This window comes from Diplodia corticola (genome assembly GCF_001883845.1).
Source record: "Diplodia corticola strain CBS 112549 chromosome Unknown scaffold6, whole genome shotgun sequence".
NCBI lineage: Eukaryota > Fungi > Ascomycota > Dothideomycetes > Botryosphaeriales > Botryosphaeriaceae > Diplodia > Diplodia corticola.
Window position 1 is genome coordinate 611,475 of NW_017971485.1, and position 16,919 is coordinate 628,393.

General features: G+C 58.3%; 5 protein-coding genes across 5 annotated transcripts; 2 read left to right on the top strand and 3 right to left on the bottom strand.

The window, feature by feature from the left end:
• Positions 1-641: 641 nt before the first annotated feature.
• Positions 642-1,388, top strand: BKCO1_6000212 (uncharacterized protein; the record flags this gene model as incomplete). Its single annotated transcript, XM_020277864.1, has 1 exon — positions 642-1,388. One exon carries the CDS (start codon positions 642-644, stop codon positions 1,386-1,388), a length of 747 nt encoding a protein of 248 aa, XP_020133823.1.
• A 602-nt stretch (positions 1,389-1,990) lies between these two features.
• Positions 1,991-2,952, bottom strand: BKCO1_6000213 (major facilitator superfamily; the record flags this gene model as incomplete). Its single annotated transcript, XM_020277865.1, has 2 exons — positions 1,991-2,455; positions 2,575-2,952. The coding sequence occupies 2 exons, from the start codon at positions 2,950-2,952 to the stop codon at positions 1,991-1,993; spliced, it is 843 nt and encodes a 280-aa protein (XP_020133824.1).
• Positions 2,953-3,483: 531 nt separating this feature from the next.
• Positions 3,484-4,584, top strand: BKCO1_6000214 (endothelin-converting enzyme 2-like protein; the record flags this gene model as incomplete). Its single annotated transcript, XM_020277866.1, has 1 exon — positions 3,484-4,584. One exon carries the CDS (start codon positions 3,484-3,486, stop codon positions 4,582-4,584), a length of 1,101 nt encoding a protein of 366 aa, XP_020133818.1.
• Positions 4,585-5,133: 549 nt separating this feature from the next.
• On the bottom strand, positions 5,134-6,240 carry BKCO1_6000215 (uncharacterized protein; the record flags this gene model as incomplete). Its single annotated transcript, XM_020277867.1, has 2 exons — positions 5,134-5,441; positions 5,655-6,240. 2 exons carry the CDS (start codon positions 6,238-6,240, stop codon positions 5,134-5,136), a joined length of 894 nt encoding a protein of 297 aa, XP_020133819.1.
• Positions 6,241-14,372: 8,132 nt separating this feature from the next.
• On the bottom strand, positions 14,373-16,834 carry BKCO1_6000216 (meiosis induction protein kinase; the record flags this gene model as incomplete). The annotated part of the gene is made up of 3 exons (XM_020277868.1): positions 14,373-15,776; positions 15,846-16,592; positions 16,661-16,834. 3 exons carry the CDS (start codon positions 16,832-16,834, stop codon positions 14,373-14,375), a joined length of 2,325 nt encoding a protein of 774 aa, XP_020133820.1.
• Between the last annotated feature and the right edge of the window lie 85 nt (positions 16,835-16,919).

The window sequence follows — 16,919 nt, forward strand, 5'->3', positions numbered from 1 at the left end:
TCGACGAAAGTGAGGATAACTAGGTATCCCACGAATGGAGAGGTGACGTCAAAGCAGGAGATGGCGCTATTACTAGGCGTCCACGGGAATAGAGATGTAAACCACCCGTCTCGTGTCATAGAAAGACACGAAACACTCGAACAGATACAGGCACGGAAGCTGCAGAACGCGCGGCCTGAGGGTGTGGCAGTCAGCGAGACGAGTTGAAGATAGGGTTGTGACGTGGGAGCCAAGGCTTCAACTGCGGAGTTGCTCCAGACAACGGGCGGAAAGCTGGGGCCAAGGGGAGAGGCGTGCGGCCGATCCACCCGTTCCCAGCCCCAAAGTCCAGCCGCCCGATAATTGAACCACCGCCAGACCAAAACCGCGCTGCTCCGCCCGCTTTCCGCCTTCCAAGGCATTCTAACCGTCCGTCTGCTTGGTGAGTGACGCGCCCGCAACTAGACTTCCCTCTGCAGCTTCGTCCAACTAATCTCACAGCCACTGCAGCAACAGCGTACGCTCGTTACAGCCAGCACACCTGATCATTACACCACCACCGCAGCAGAGCTTCCTCCCGCCTGCTCCTCTCCCTCTGCATTGCACCCGCGCAATCACTCCACTCCTCACCTCCGCCGCTCAAACAACCCGCAACCTCCACAATGCGCACATCACTACGCCTCGTCCTCGCGGTCACGCTGCTCGCCAGCAGCAGCAGCGCCAGCGCAGTCGCCGCACCCCCGCCCGCCGCCAACACCAACGACTCGCCCGACGCCGCCCCATCCCCGACGCCCTACTCGCCTTTCCTCCCGGGCCTAATCCTCGACAACATCCCCTTCCTCCACCACGACCACCACGCCGCCGCCGCCGCCGCACCACAACCTCCACTCTCCACACCCACACCCGCCTCCGCCTCCAACACCGCCGCAACCACCTCCCCCACCACGACCCCAGCGCCCGACCACCACAACCTCCTCGCCCTCCTCAAACGCCAAGCCTCGTCGTCGTCATCCAGCAGCTCCTCGGGCGGCACCACCTGCCCGGCCTCGTACTCTGCGTGCGCCGCGCTCGGCGCGCCGGGCCTGTGCTGCCACCGCTCGAGCAACTGCGCCGTCGACCAGGCCGGCCACGTCGCGTGCTGCCCGTCGGGCGCCGTGTGCACCGGCTCCATCCGCGCGAGCTCGACCGTCGCCGCCGGCTACGGCGTCACCACCGTCACCGAGGGACAGGGCTCGGGCTCGACGTCGAGCCTGGGGAGCTTCGTGTTGCCCACGAGTGTGACGACGACCACGGGGACGACGGGCGGGGGCGGGTTCATCGTTGTGGCGAGCACGACGGTGGCGGAGCCGAATGCGGCGGGGTTGGGCAGGAGGGGGTTGATTCCGATTGTGGGGTGGTGGTTTTCGTGATGGGGGTGACGAGGATGGAGGTTTTGGTTTTTTTGTTTCTTCGTGGTTTGGTTCTTGGGTTCATCTCATCCCCCTCCCTCTGGGTGGAGGAGAGTTTTGGAAGCTGGAGGGGATATTCTATTTTGAAGTGACGACGGTTATGAGTCTGAAGAATGACGATTGGATATGGGATAAACGTAATGACGAGAAGACGAATGGAAAGAGACAAGGGGAAGGCTTGGCTACGTATGATACGTATTGGATGAGGGGAGTTGCTAGGCTGTACATACGCTTCCTCAAGGATTTACTTCTCCAAATTGGGCCACCTCTAGGGTGGAGCACTACTTTTGAATCCTAGAATATCTTACATTGACATCTCACATTGGCCTGTTTCATGACTACATGGTGTATCCACAAGTCCTATTGTGCAAGAGAGGAGTATGCCACCGACGCACCTCTCCTTCCCAGTTCTTTTCCCATCGGCTCCATGTACTCCAATCCCATGCAAAGAAAACCCCAGGCCCCGCACACACACGCATCATACTCAGTTTCTCCTCGTGCAAAACCCACTTCCACCGACAAAAGCCGACACCTCCCACCCCCAACCCACATCTCTCTTTCCCTCACCAAATACCTAACCACTTCTTCACCGGCCTCCGCTCCCGCTGCTGCCTCCCCTCAAAATCCCTAAACCCCTCCTGCTCCTCCTTCGCCACGGGGCTCTGCTCCCGCTCCTGCTCCTGCCCGCGCCCCTCCCCATCCGCCCCCACCACCACCACCTCCTCCGTCCTCTTCTCGTGCGGCTCCGCCAGCCATCCCCGCAGCAGGCCCGTGTCCTCGGCGGCGTCCAGGCCGTGGGCGCGGCGGTACTCGGCGCGCTTGTCGACGTCCTCGACCTTGCGCTTGCGCTTCTCGGCCGTCTCGTGCGAGACGTGGTCGGCGTGCATGCGGTAGACGGCGAGGAACTGGCGCAGCGAGCGGAAGGGGTGGGCGACGAGGTCGGAGCGGTCGGGGAGGAGGTCGCGGTAGGGCGTGGTGGTGAGGAAGTTGGCGAGGAAGACGTAGAAGGCGAGGGAGAAGAGGACGGCCTGTTTGGTGGTGTGGGTGGGTGTTTTTGTCAGATCTCAAGCGTTTACTAAGGTTGGAGGGGCGTTTTCTCCCTCCCTCCCTCTCTCTCTCTTTTCTTTTTGATGAACGCAAAACGTACCAGCGAAATGTAGACGTGCAGCATCCGGTTCGTCAGGAAATAGTACATGGGGGTGCCCTCGGGCGGCATCATGTTCGGGTACTTCTTGCGCTTCTGTTGCGCCAGCTCCTCCTCGGTCAGCCGCGGGCCGTACGTGTACTGCGGCTTCTTGCGGTTCGAGGGCAGCCGGGCGGCGTGCGACGGGGGCCGGAACTTGTCCGGCTTCTCGAGCACGCGCGGCTTGGAGTCGTCCTTTTTGCTGGCGGCGGCGTAGGTGCGGCGGAGGAGGAGCCGCTGGGCTGCTGCTGCTGCGCTCGTGGGAAAGAGCGCGGCGGATGTGCGGAGAGGGCGCGCGGAGGAGATGCGCACGAGGGCGCGCGGCATTGAGGCGGATGCCATGGCGGGGGCGAAGCTTTGTCGGTATGGAGAGGGCGTGGGCGGTGGTGAGAGATGGTCGGGGAAAATTGGTGCGGCGGTGGTGCGCGTGGGCGGCCGGAGTGAGGGACTTGCGGTGGCCCTCGAGCTCGGCCAACCTCAAACTCGGCTGTGACTCCTGCACTTTGCAACTTCCTTCGTTTTTGCTGCCTTCTGCGATTCCCCCGCGTCTGAGCGACTTCAAGGTAGGCCTCAAGTTCTTGGTTCCATCCTCAGCCGCCATGCTGCCGCCAACCCAAATGCTCCGGGTTGGTAGCTGGCGGTACTCAGGGCGCCTGGTCGTCTAAGAGGTAGAGGACATTCCCATTGCCTTGGAAGACAATGTTCCATGCATCGATAGCTTAAGTGATGCACAAAGGCATGTTTCGTTTTGTTGCCACAGTCAAGTTCTTGTCCAGCGTCTGACGCTTCCTTCCACCAGCCTTCCCAAGCCGAGCAGCCCTCTCCTTACTCCGTCACATCTGCTTTCTTCTGCTCTATTGTCTGCGTTGCTTCATGGCCAAGGACCCGCCGCCCTTCGCCCGACCCGACTACTGGGACCAACGCTTCACAAAGAACCCGTCGGCCTTCGACTGGCTCCTTCCGGCCAACTGTCTGGACGGCGTCATCGTCGAAGCTCTCGACCACGCCTCCTCCCCATCCAACCCCCGCCCGCGCCTGTTGCACATTGGCTGCGGCACCTCGGCCCTCTCGCTGCATCTGCGCTCCCACGTCGACGACCCGCGCCAGGTTCACAACACCGACTTCTCGCGCGTGGCCGTCGAGCTAGGCGCCCAGTGGGAGCGCGACGTCTTCGAGCCCGACGCTCCCACCGCGCGCGAAGAGACCGGGGCGCCGAAGCAGGACGATGCAGCAACGCCCCCGCCAGACCCGGTCGACGAAACCACAGCCGGAGCCGAAGGCGGGAGAGAAGGTGCTGCTGAAAACCCCGCCGACCACCACCCACCCCGCATGCAGTGGAGCACCCTCGACCTCCTCTCCCTCCCCTCCATCGCCGCGCTAGCCCACCGCTACGACATCGTCGTCGACAAGAGCACCTGCGACGCCATCAGCTGCGGCGACGACGTCCCCGTCCCGCTGCCGTACCACATCCAGCCTCGCTCAGCGCCACCCCCTTCCGCCTCATCACCGGATCCCTCGTCTTCATCGTCGCCATCGCCATCACCCTCCTCTTCCAACAGCAGCACCACCACCGCCACATCCTCTCCCTCCTCCCCTCCCTCCTCGATGGTGACTATCCACCCCCTCCACATCCTCGCCCTCCACCTCGCCCTCATCGTGCCCCCCGGCGGCCGCTGGCTCGCACTCTCGTACTCGCCGCATCGCTTCCCCTTCTTCGAGCCGTTCCCCGCGCGGGTCGACGAGGGGAGGTTGGATAAGGAGTTGTTGGAGAGGGGGTTCGTGCATCCGGGGCGTTTGTGGCGGCTGGAAAGGAAGGAGATGGTGGAGGTGGAGGAGGGGGAGGGAGATGAGGATGGTGGGGGAAGGCTGGTGCATAGGCCGAAGACGGCGCATTGGGTTTATGTGTTGGTGAGGGAGGGGGTGGATGTGGAGGTGATGGGGGCTGGTGGGGGAGGGAATGGCGTGCGTGCGTGAGTGAGGGCGGGGTGGTAGTGGTGTGTTTTGGAAGTTTAGGTTCAGTTGAGGAAGGAGTAGTCTAGTTAGTGATGGGTGTGTGGTGGTGTTTGTGGGCTGAAAATAACTAGACTGGCAAGTACGAAGTGGTTGTTGATTTTAAATCGCTTACGAATAATCAACGCAGCCAGATACCCACACAATGCGTCGCAGAATATTATAGGCTCTACCGCAACGGTCTGACGAACACGTTCATATCACACGATGGCAATCCCATAGTCTTCGGGGCATGTGCGCTTGAAGTCATCTGGTATTCGAGAAGTGATGTCCAAAAACGAGGGCTTCGACGAAGTAAAGAGATACAAAGGATACAGTATATATACAAGCTCGCCTCTCCATGGAACCCCCCTTCGCCTTTTATGGCGACGGAGAAGCACCTTATCAAAGAACGTGCGCCATACGCCCTGGAAATAGAAAGACCATGACATACCGAAATGCTACCCCAAACTCCAGCCCAACGACCAACCCCAAACGCACGTCACCCAGTAACTCCCTCTTGTCTTTGCAAGGCTAAAGCTTCTTCCTCCCCTGCGAATGCCTCTTGCGCCGCTTCCTATGCTGAACCGGAATCTTGAACTGCAGCGGATCCGGCTCGACGTCCTCGCTTGCTGAAGAATTCCTCCTCTTCGCATCTTTGACCGCCGTCTTCAGCGCGTTGCGCGCCTCGCGCGCCTGCTCCAGCAGCAGTTCCGCCTGTCTGCGGAGGTGGCCATAGTCCGGTTGCGAGCGGCCGTGGTTCCGGAAAGACTTCTCCAGTGGCGTGACGACGATCTTGTTGAACTGGCTGTTGATGGATACAAATTCCGTCTTCGTTTGCACTATTGAGGAAAAGGGAGAAAACAAGCGTCACATCAGCCGTTGTCCCGCTCGCCTCTCTGTTCGCCTCTCTGTCTCTCTCTCTTTCTGTCTCTTTATTTCTTTCTCTCTCTTTCTCAAAAATATATATATATAAAAAACACCCTTCCCTCTCCTCCTCTACTCCCCTCCCCCCAATAAAAAAAAAGAGGAAGAAAAAAAGCTCAATCACTCACCAGTCTTCCCCAAAACCTCCTCATCCCGCTCCAACCACTCCCACTCCCTCACCCCACCCCCACCCCCCTTGTTAATCTCCCCCACGCCCCCACCACGCAACCGCAACAACCTCCGCACGTCCCTCTCCCCCGTCCGCACGCGCTCCCCTTCCTCGGCCAGCAGCCGGTGCAGCTCCGCCGCCGCGCCCTTGAGCCGCGCGATGCCGAAAAAGGCCGCGACGGGGCTCTGGTCGGCTTTGATGCGCAGGAGCAGCTGGCACGCGCGCTTGGAGTTGGTGGCGATGGTGGGAGGGGGGGAGTGGGCGTCGGCGCTGTTGCGGTCGTGGGAGGGGGGTTCGTTGTCGGCGGCGGCGGCGGCGGGAGGGGGGTCGGCTTCGGCGGGAGGGAGGTCGGCTTCGGTGGGGGGGATGGGCGCGTCGGCGTCGGCGGCGGCGGCGCTGGTTGTTGGGGTTGGTGGCTTGCGGTTCTTGAGGATGGATTTGGGGGGCTTTTTGTGGTGGTGGTGCGGGTGCGATTTCTTCTTCTTGTTGTTCATGGTGCCGGTGCCGGTGCCGCGGCGGGTGGGTTCATGTTGCTTGGGACGCATCGTGGCTGCGGGGGGGTGTTGGCATGGTGTGGAAGAGGAGGGGGGAAGAGAAAATAATTTCGCAGGAAGGCGCCGGGCTGAAACCTCACCAAACGCGCCGTCGTGCTCGGACGGAAAGGTGTTGGAGGGGGATAAATAGATGGTTTCTTCAGCCTCATGGCGAGACTGTCTCGAGCCAGCACAGCTTTGCATGAACGGCGAACATGTGACGGCAGCGGATGCTGCAGATAAGACGAGTGGCGTGCCAGTGGTGGGCATGCTCGGCTACGCGGGGTGTCGTGGGGGATTGCCTAATCGGGCACTTTGCAGCATGCGGGCGGCGGCAGGGCGGAGGGCCAATGGGGAGGAGAAATGGCGCACCCCGCCAATGAATGACGAGCCGATGGTTTGGTTCTACCCTCACTCGTAAAGAGGATCTGCTCGACAGAGGGTGCGCTACGTGTAACGTGCAGGCGGGCGGTTTCGGCAAGCGTGGTGATAGGAACCGCATTCCACGAGACACGACGACATGGCCTCGCGAGTTCCGAGACCGAGTTTGACCTGTCTCATAATACAGCCATGGGAGATTGCGATGCGGAGGAAATCTTCGCCCACAGAGGGTTCCTGCACATACACCATGTCAGTGATCTACATTCTCCCCAAAGAAGCTGGCCATGTAAGGAACGGGGGTTATGGCGCGAAGGCGTTCAAGATAGGCGGGACGTGGATTTGGAGACGTGGAATGCAAAGAAATGCTATTCATTTGCCACTCGAGGGACTTACGTGGACCAACCCAGACATGTTGATGCGCTGCCGTGCTCTTTCTTCGTATAAAAGAGCGTTTGACTCGTTGCGCCTCCGATCTGGCGCGACATTTGATCGGCTCATGATTAATGGCAGTATGTGTCGCAATGACGATCCACAGCCTCAGGTGATGGAGCAGTGGCGTCAAAAGTCTACAACAGTGAAGTGTTTGGCATTTTCCCAATACTGCCTTGCCAAGAACAACGTCTTCTACTTGAGTAGATGATCGAATTGTTTGTCTGAATGCTTTTGCATCAGTTGGGAATATATATATACGTATGCAGATGTGCGCTTCAAATGCCCCTGCGGGATGAGTATAGTGTCACTCGGAACATAGAAGCCTCTATCAAGCAACTTCAATGTAGGTTTGTTGGCCCGGAAATAGGCTGGCCTAAGCATAGCACAGCACGAAGCGCAGTCAAGAGCAAAGTCAAGTGTTTTTGGCCTACGGGCAGATGCCAATGGTTCGAGGAGGCAATTCATGGCTCGATTACTATCAAGGTCTCGGCCCCTTTCTGTGAGCTATGAGGCCTACAAACATCAGGCGGTTTGATGTCAGGGGAAGACGGGCAGGCAGCACGGAGAGTACGAGAGTTTCTCTCAAGCTGCGTCTGATAGATTGGCCCGGTGCACTGTTGAAGCGTGTCTGCATAATTCATTGCCATCGGCGATGGCACCTCTCGTCACCTTCCCAAAGGAGCAAGCCTCGACCGACGCCCAAGCGGCAGAAAAGGCCACCTGCCATGGTTCACCGCTCAGGACCACAATGCCCGCGTCGATCCACACGCTCTCGTCTCCGAGTCGGCCGGATGGGGCAAGCAGAGACAGACCGCCACCGTCAATAAAGGGCCCACTTGCCGATAACAGAGGCGTGAAACCTGCACGACATGCTTGGAAGCAAGCTTCTAGAACAACGAGCGGCGGCTTTCTCCTCGCAGGCTCCCTGCCGGATCCATGCACAAGGCTGTCCGGAACGCGTCTCCGAAACGACGAACTCCAGTGATGGTCGGCATGGCGCGGGCCAAAGTACCCCCCATGACTTTTTCCAGAAATTTAGGGCATCACGGGGGCATGGCGCAGGCGCCGGCACACGCACCATGCCCGCCCACACGCCCAACGACACCGACGACGGCGACGGCGACAGCGACAGCGAACGTTGCCGTGTTGGTCTCCACCCCACATCTGTGCTGCTGTCCGTCGAAGGCCAAGGGAAGAGGTGTCGTCTCCACCACCAGGAAAAAAGGCCCCACGGTGGAAAAGAACGCTACGCCATTTCCCCATTCGACACCGCCTCATCAAAGTCGAAAAGCGTTCGCAGCGTGCAGCGTTTCGGTCGCCACAGATGGCCATGCATGGTGGTAGACCGGTTCCCGGCAGCCGGCCCTTGTTCGGATGCGGCATGGCGACGAGCGGCACGCAGTTGATCGAGATGATCGGTGGAAAGAAGTGGTGGCAGCACTGGCAGAGAGTGGCAGCACTGGCAGCACTGGCAGCACTACTGGCAGCGGACGCGTTTTTCGCCGAGCCGAGTTAGCGGGAGCCGTCCCATTGGCCAGCGACGCGATACGGTCCACAGGAAGGCACGGCGTGCGGCGATGAGATTCCCGCACGCCGCACGCCGCACGCGTCGCCTTCCATCTCTTCCTTCTCACCGCCTCTCTCGCCCGGACGAACGAACGAATAATGGAACACGAAGGCACCGCATATGCATGTGATGTGGGCAACAACGGCGTTGGGCAGGAAGCGAAAACAAGCTCAACACCAGGAATAGCATCGTGTGCGAAGCGGCCTAGTGCGTCCATACAAGGCTTTCCGGTCAGCTCAAAGGAGACCAAGCGGCTGCAACAGGACGCGTCCGCTACCCACATTGGGGGTCCAACAAGGCAGAACCTTGATCTCTGGCCCATGGACGAACGGGGGCCCGGCGCAGAAGAGCAATGAGGTGGCGGTATGGCATCAGCTGCCGTGTGGCGTTCATCTTGTGGCTGTGCGGGCAATCCATCATCACTAAGTCGGACAGAACCGACACACGATGCGTAGTAAGCAGCCGACAGACTCCACCCCTCGCCGCACAGCCGCATGGCGGCCCCCGGCTCGAGTCGTTCCTCCTCCCACCGCATCTTGCATCTCGCCTTTTGCCGCTGCCTGCGGTGCGCTGCGGTGCGCTGCGGTGCGCTGCGGTGCGGTGCTTTCCGAACGGACCCGTGTCAGAGTCAACAGTCGTCTTTCAAAGATCAAGGAAAATTCCAATTTGTGAGACGACCGGTGAGTGGAATGATCCTCAGGCCCGACCATGCCGCCCGAAGCCAGCTTCGATCGAGCACTTTTGGCCGGCGCGCCGCGTCCTTTTCTTCTCGCTTATCGGCGAGCGAGAGAGATGGGAACACGGCAAGAGGTTGCGGTCAAGCCGGCGTACATCGGCGGCCGCCGTGCACTGCGTGACTGCATACACCAAAGAATCGAGCAGGGACGGACGGAGCAACAGACCGCTCTTCTTCCGATGATGGGAGCGTCGAAGACACGTCGCACCAACTGCTGCAGCAGCGTAACAGTACATCCATACCACGGATCGTCGGCGTGCATTGCGTCAAGTTGTGGTCACATGGTTTCCATCTCCATCTTTTTTTCTCTGTTTAATCCAAACACTTGTCTCATCAGAAGAACTCGGGCCATCGTGGTTTTTTTTTTCCCTTTTTTCTCGAAACACGCGTTGACGCCAAGGTAGTCACTGCTCTTCTGCATTGTCGTCTTTGCCTCTCCACGAAACTCAGGGATCGGGAATCTCCAGCCTTACCGACGGGCCTTGCCGCTGCCTACCCCTGTTTTGCCTTTTGGCTTGAACGTCGTGTTGTCGTGACTGTTGATATTGCTGCTTTTTTTCCGCCGCCGTTACGACCCCGCTAAGCGAGCTCTTCTGGTCAGGAAACCCCTGATGAGAGAGAGGAGAGCATGCAAGCGAGCGAGCGCGGGGTGGTAGATGATAGACCCAGCCACGCGAGAAAACAGAGGTTCATGAGACGCGTCACCATGGGTAAATCTTACATGGCTACGCAGCTCTCTTTCAGCATTTCATCGACATGTGACGCAGCACCCGCGGCATTGGAAAAAGAAAAGAAAGGCGCGGAAGCACTATCCCCGGTTTCTTTCACAACAGCCATGTGGAGTGAGGTCGCAGGAGCCGGGGGTGGCGCTTTATTGGAAACCTGCTCTCCCTTGCGGCCATACCTTGCACCTGCATCCAGACGGCGTTGCTCTGCCGGGTGTTGGATCTATTGGCATCTGAGAGTCGTTGCCCGGCCGACTCAACAGCCAGTGCTAGCGCGGCTCCGTCGGAGAAAACAATAAAGGCTTCGCAAGTCTCAGGACGGATTTGTCTGCAGCATGCAGCCGCCAACGGTCTTGCATAATCGTCCGACGCTGGACATGGCGCACCGGTTGGCTGACAGCAAAAGGGAACCCATGCAGGGCCTACAAATGTGGGCGGATGGGCAACGAGAACCATCAATCATACAGGCGCGCGTACGTGACGGTCGTGATTAGCCCGGCGCCAACCAACCAGCCACCGCAGCATCTTGATGTGCGATGGATGCGCCTATCGCACGACCAGCACACACAGTAGCAACTCGGTCCACGTCACACAAGACGGGAAGCCCAATTCTCTGTCGACCGAATCCATATGACACACGGCTAGCTCCAGCCAGCCAGCCCGCCAGCCAGCCAGCCAGCCAGCTACGTAGCCCGGCCTGGTGGAGTCATCACTCTGTGTGTGGTGTGCGTTGTTGTTCGTTTGTGGCGCCCGCCCGTCCGCCTCACCATTTTCCAGCACATCATCAGCACATGCAAACGGCCCCAGGGTCCGTCCATCCTCCACTCTCTTGCCATCACCACTGCCACGACCAAAGGGACAGTCCCAGGTGGCAGTGCAAAAGTCAAAAAAGACGCGTCCCACAAGGCGCGCACAGCGCAACCTGCCCATCCCCACGCACTGTGTAGTCATGGGAGAAAGGCCCTCCAACGCACACCGCCGCCGCCGCTCAGTCTCTCTAGCAGCCGACCACTGACTGCCTGATCCTTTTCCGCTCCGCACCGAGGGCGGCGGAAGAAGGAAGGCGAGCGACCAGTGTGCAGTGTGCAGTGTGCATTACGGCTTATGCGTCAACCCTCTCCCCACACGTGCCATGCGCTAGCTCGCATGGGGGAAGGAGGAGAGTGCCCACGCAAAACTTTATGCAAAAACATAAAATCGACATCACCTCAACCAACCATCGGCGACGGCGTCTTTTCTTGCTGCTCGCTCACCGCCGCGCCCACTTGCCGATGCTCGGCTTCGGCTCCCTTTGTTTCTGCCCTTACTCATCCACCCATGGAAACCCAGATGGAAGGGGGAGAGGATCAACAGTACTTTGCCCGCGCCGCCACTGTCGTTGTCGTTGTCGTTGTCACCGTCTCCAAATAGACCATGGCCCCGGGGGATTGATGTTTTCGTGACCGACGACCGCGTACTGCCGGCCGATAGGACTCACCAAAATTTCCGTTCCATACGGACGCCTGCCCCCCTCCCCCTCCCCCAATCGTACCCCGGCAACTTTTTTAATGCCGCCCGCCCGTATCGTATCGCACATCGCAACATCACTATTTCTTTCCCAGAAAGCATCATGGCACCGCCGCGACCATCGCGTCAATCTCGCATGAAAAATTTCCATCATCATCGGCCATTATTGGCTGCCACTCACCCCCTCGGTTAAAGCAAAAAAGAAAAGTGCCATCATGTGTTGATGCTTCCTGCTGCCGTCTCTCGGCTCCGAAGTTCGGATCTGGCTCACACCAATACCACTGCTATACCCGTCGCCCGTTTGATATATACAGACACGGGGATGACCTAGCGTGTATAAGAAAAATTGTAGGAGCTATGCTATGGCTGCTCACACATTCCCCTCTCCCTTTTTTCCCTCCCCCTTTTCACTACGTTTCTTGCTGCCGGCCCGCAGGAGATGATGCATTGAGCGGCTCTTACCTTCCCAGAGAGCACGGGTGTATCACACGTACATACCGCTTCTCAAGCCCACTTCCAGGATGGAGTAGAAGGACGAACCACGTTTCACCCACCCACCTCGTGAGCGGTGGGCAGGGAAGAAAGGAGTAGTAGTAGTAGTAGCAGCAGCAGCACATTGACCACGCGAAACAACAAGCAACAACAGAGGATGAAGCAGTCAAAACTGATGGGATCAAGAGGAACCACCGCCATCTTCAGGTGCGAATGGCGTTGTTCCTGCAATCGGATTGATTGACTGACTGATCTCCCTGCGCTCCCACCCTCCTCTCTCCCACACACCGACCGTAAATCCCAGACCATCCTTCTATCTAGCTTCGTTTCATCTCTCTTCTCCTGTGTCTGTGTGTACGACGCACACTTCACCCAGGTCCCACATTCCCTTACGTGTGATATAAGCGCGAAGAACAAGACAAGACCAAACATGAAACCAAAAGGTCGAGCAGAATAGAACAGAAGGCAAAGAAGAGGACCGGAAATCCAGCCGGCGAATTACAAACAAAAGTGAGGGTTCTACAAGGATTATAAAAAAAAAAAAGATAGGTATAATACAAAAATATATGGCGCGTATAAGGTGTGTCTCCGCAACGACAGTAAAAAGTGTAAGCAGCAATGGCTGTGGAAGGTGAAGATGAAGAAGAAGAAGAAGAAGCAGAGCAACCCGATACCTACCATCCATCTAGCAGCCCAGCCTTTGGCGGACAAAGAAACCCACCCCACCCCACCCACCCCTTACCAGTTCAACCCAACCGTAAGAAAAGACCGGTGAAAGTAACAAGAGAAAGACAGAGTACAACGGTAGTAAGCCGCTCGAAACCGCACCATCAGAACCGAGCGTAGCAGTTGACGAGAGAGAACAGAAAAAGGCGGTCTAGACCGCCGCGCGAACCAAGACGGACCAATGGGAAAACCGGCGCTGGGGGGGTGGAAAAACGCCAAAGCCCACTTTTAACGGACGCCCCAACGGGACGCTAAGTCGCTGCATCGTCGTGTGATCCTCCACACCGTATCTTCCCTTTTCGTCCACAGAGCGCGGCCCACCACCCACTTGAATAATGGATCCCCCATCCCATCCCTTCCTTCTCGTTCGTTGGTATATTCTCGGCTCTTTTCCTTTTCTGCAGTAGCCCAGCGTTACGGCGTGCTTTCACATCTCCCCCGCGGCCACTTTTCCTGCGTGTTGAAGACTTCAAGAGATGGAGAAAAAGAGAGAGAGAGAGAGAGAGTAGAGCAGACGAGACTGAGAGCGGGAGAAACGAGTTTGAGATTTGATAGGAAAAGTTCTGCTTCTTTGATGTAGTGTTCGCGAGTTGCCAATGCCTTTTCTCGCGGTTGGATTTTCTCTTTTTTTTTTGTGTGCTGCTCTTTCTTTCTGTGCTTCCTGACTAGCTAGATGACGACGAGAACCATAAGGAAAATAAGAAAAAAGGGCTGTAGTGATAGGACATGGGAGAGAAAGATTGTGCAAAGGCTGGGCGCCCATATTTTGTGCAAAGAAATAAAAGTGGGGGATGCTACCCGCCGCCGCTCTGTGTGGTTGGTTGGATGGATGGTTGTGTTGATGCTGTACAAGCTGTACTCTGTTCTTTCGCTCCCGAATAAAAATCCTCCTGCCCGACCCGAAAAAGGGCAAGTCTCAAATCAAAAGTCAACAAAAAGCGGTAACAAAAGGGGGTATAGCGCCGAGCAAAGCAAACTCGCTTTCCGTGCTGGTAGAAACAAGGGTATGCTGTAAACTCTAACTAAGCAGTGCCCGATAGCTGGTGTGATGTGAGTAGTAATGTATGTCGCCCAGAACATGTGGGACTAATGACAGCGCAGTGGAAAAAAAACATCAAACAGCCAGGCCCATTCCGCGAAGGCCGGAGGGGGTATGAAGCGAACAAGAAAAGGAAAACGACTACCTAATTCCCAGATTCCCCCCTGTACTTCCCAAGACACCGTAGATATGAGCAAAGTTATGCCGCCAAGATTGTCGCAACTCCGATGGAAAGAATCGGGCGAAATAAATGCAGACAAGGCTCGGGCGTACGAGCCAGAAAATGTCGAAATCGACGTTGCGGTGGAAAAACGCCGCCAAACACCAAAATGCTCCTGTGCTCCTTCCATTTTATGTCTTAGATGCCACCAGTCCGTTCCTGACGGAGATTTCCCGTGTAATTTGGGGGGGATACGTAATGACGCCGCTCCGAAATCGCTGAGAAAGTGGCCGTCAAGAGGTTGATTTTTTCGATCCGATTAAGATTAGTCGTATGTGCAAGAATAAACGTCAAATTTGCGATTCAGTGAGGGATCTCGGTCACCGGTAGGCGTTCTGCGCCGCGAAGATGCTCGCTGCTGCAGCCGCCGCCCACTCGTTCTCCTCGTACGGCGGCGTCGGCCACTTGGGATCGGCCGCGTGCGGCTGCTGGCGCTTTGCGATCTCGACGGGCTTGGTGGGGGTCGAATAACTGCCATTGCCAAAGCTGACGTTGCGATTTGCGGATGGAGAAGGTGTCAGATATGCAGGATTACTTGTGGGGCCGCTCGCCATTCGCTTCGAAGCCTTGTGTGCGGAAAGCAGCGCCTCGTCGAGGAGCTCTTCCTCTTCGTTGGGCGTCTCGTAACGGTGGCCGGCCGAGGGTTGCTGCTGGACAGCGCGGCGAGTCCGACTCGAAACAGGGCCTCGGCCGTTGCTGTCGCTTCCGTGGGGCAGGGAGTGGTGGCGCTTCAGCATCGGGTTGCTTGCTACACGCGGCGAGGGGGACGCCTTCACGCTACCGGCCGGGGAGAGTCCTTCCAAACTATAACGCACGTGCTGCAAGGCCTTGTCCATCTCAGCAAAGTCTGACTGTTGCATTGGGTTGCTAGTGGGTGCAGGTGGGGGATCAATGTTCATTGAGTGCCGGTTGCTGCTGCTGCCCCAAGCTAGACATCCTGCGCTTGCTTCGATGTCGCCTGACGAGGGAGAAGGTGGAGCTTGGTACCGACCGGAAAGTCGCCTTGCACGCTTGCGAAGATGTGAGAAGAAGCCCTCCTTGAATGGATTCGACGGGGATGCGAGGCCGGAGCCTCCGTTCAGGGCACGTTCCGCTTCGGCGCGGTGGATATCTGCGTAGTGGTTACCGTGCGACGCGAGCGACAACTGGCGGCCGATCTTCTTCGTGGCTTTCTCGTTCGCATTGGGCGTCTGGTTGGCCTGGGCGGTGACTGCATCGGGAAGAGGTGAGATGGGTCGTATTGAAGGTAGTATTTGCATTGGCGCACCATTCCCTGACACACCGTTCGTCCACGTGGCCCTCTTTGCTGCGTCTCGTCTCTGCTTGGTCGTGAGGGTGCCGGCGGACGTGTTCGAGGCTTGGGGTGACGGTTGGGGCGAAAGGGGTTTCGGCGCGCTGATGTGCTGCGGAACGGCGGGGGAGCTATCCCGGGCGACCAAAGACTTGCGGAACCAAGACGACGTCTTCGAGGTGAGGCTGGGCGTATCGGTCGAGTCCTTGCCGGACGTGTTGCTCATGTCGGAGTGCTTGCGGTTGAGGAAACGCGACGCGGACGATTTGGGGCGGAGCGGGTCGACGGCGTCCTGGAAAAACTCGTGGCACAGAGCCTGAGTAGAAGTCGGGCGGGACTTGGGATCCCACATCAAACACCAAGTGACAAACTGTGCCAGGCTTGCAGGCCACTCGGGCGACTGCAGGATGGTATCCATGGCGTGGGGTGCCATCTGCAACGCAACACAATCAGCTTTCGCGTTCCAAAGCGCGCGCGCGCGACTCGACAGTGGGAAATTTACCTTGGGAAACGAGAAGCCAAGCTTCTGTGCCAGTCTGATGCCATCCTTCCACTCACCGCCACCGACCTTGGCGCCGTGCTTGTTGACCCAGCTGCCAGGGCTGCCCATAATCTCGCACACCCTCCAGACCTGATCGACCTCGTTGCCGCCGGGGAAGAGGGGCTTGAGGGTTGCGATCTCCACAGCCATGGCACCGACGGCCCAGATGTCGACGGGCGCCGAGTACTCGCCGGCACGAAGGAGGACCTCGGGTGCTCTGTACCAACGGGTCGAGACGTAGGTGGTGTAGGGGAGCTTGGAGTGGGTTTCTCTTGCGAGACCGAAGTCGGCGATCTTGATGGTGTACGAGGGAGGAGTGGAGGGAGGAGTGACGAGGGAGGAATATCTCTTGAAGGCGTTGCCTGTGTCGGGGGCAGACGTCGAAACGAGGATGTTCTCGGGCTTGATGTCGCGGTGGAAGAAGTTGTTCTCGTGGATGTGCTCGAGACCGGAGATGATCTGGAAGAGGATGCTCTTGACGGTGGAGCAGTCCAGGCGCTTGTGGTCGCGCGCCTTCATGAGCTGGTAGAGGTTGCCGTCCATGTACTCCATGGCGATGTGCAGCTTCTTGCTCATGGGATCCAGGAAGATGTCGAGCGAGGGCACCAGGTGCGGGTGGTTGGGTAACGATCGCAGGAAGATGACTTCTCTTAGCTCCAGACATTGGTTGAAGTTGTCAAACGTCTTCTTCATCGTCTTGATGGCAACCTGCGGGGAGGGGCAAGTCAGCTTCCGGGCTGGCGGGTGAGTGCGGGCTTGCGGGCTGGAGGGCGTACCAAGGTTCCTCTCCGTGCGATGTGAGCGCCGGCGCTCCGCACGCGTGCCAGCGAGACGCTGCCAAAGCTTCCGTCACCGACATCCTTCAGGACCTCGAACTTGTCCTCGAGGCAGACAGCGCCGTGCGAGCCCGAGGACCAACCCCGGAACGAAGAGTCGTAAGCAACCGTCATTGCGACGCTGGGAGCAGGCACAGACGGCAGCTTGCGAGAGGCGGGATTGGAGGAGGGGGGGGGGGGGGGGGGGGGGGGGGGGGGG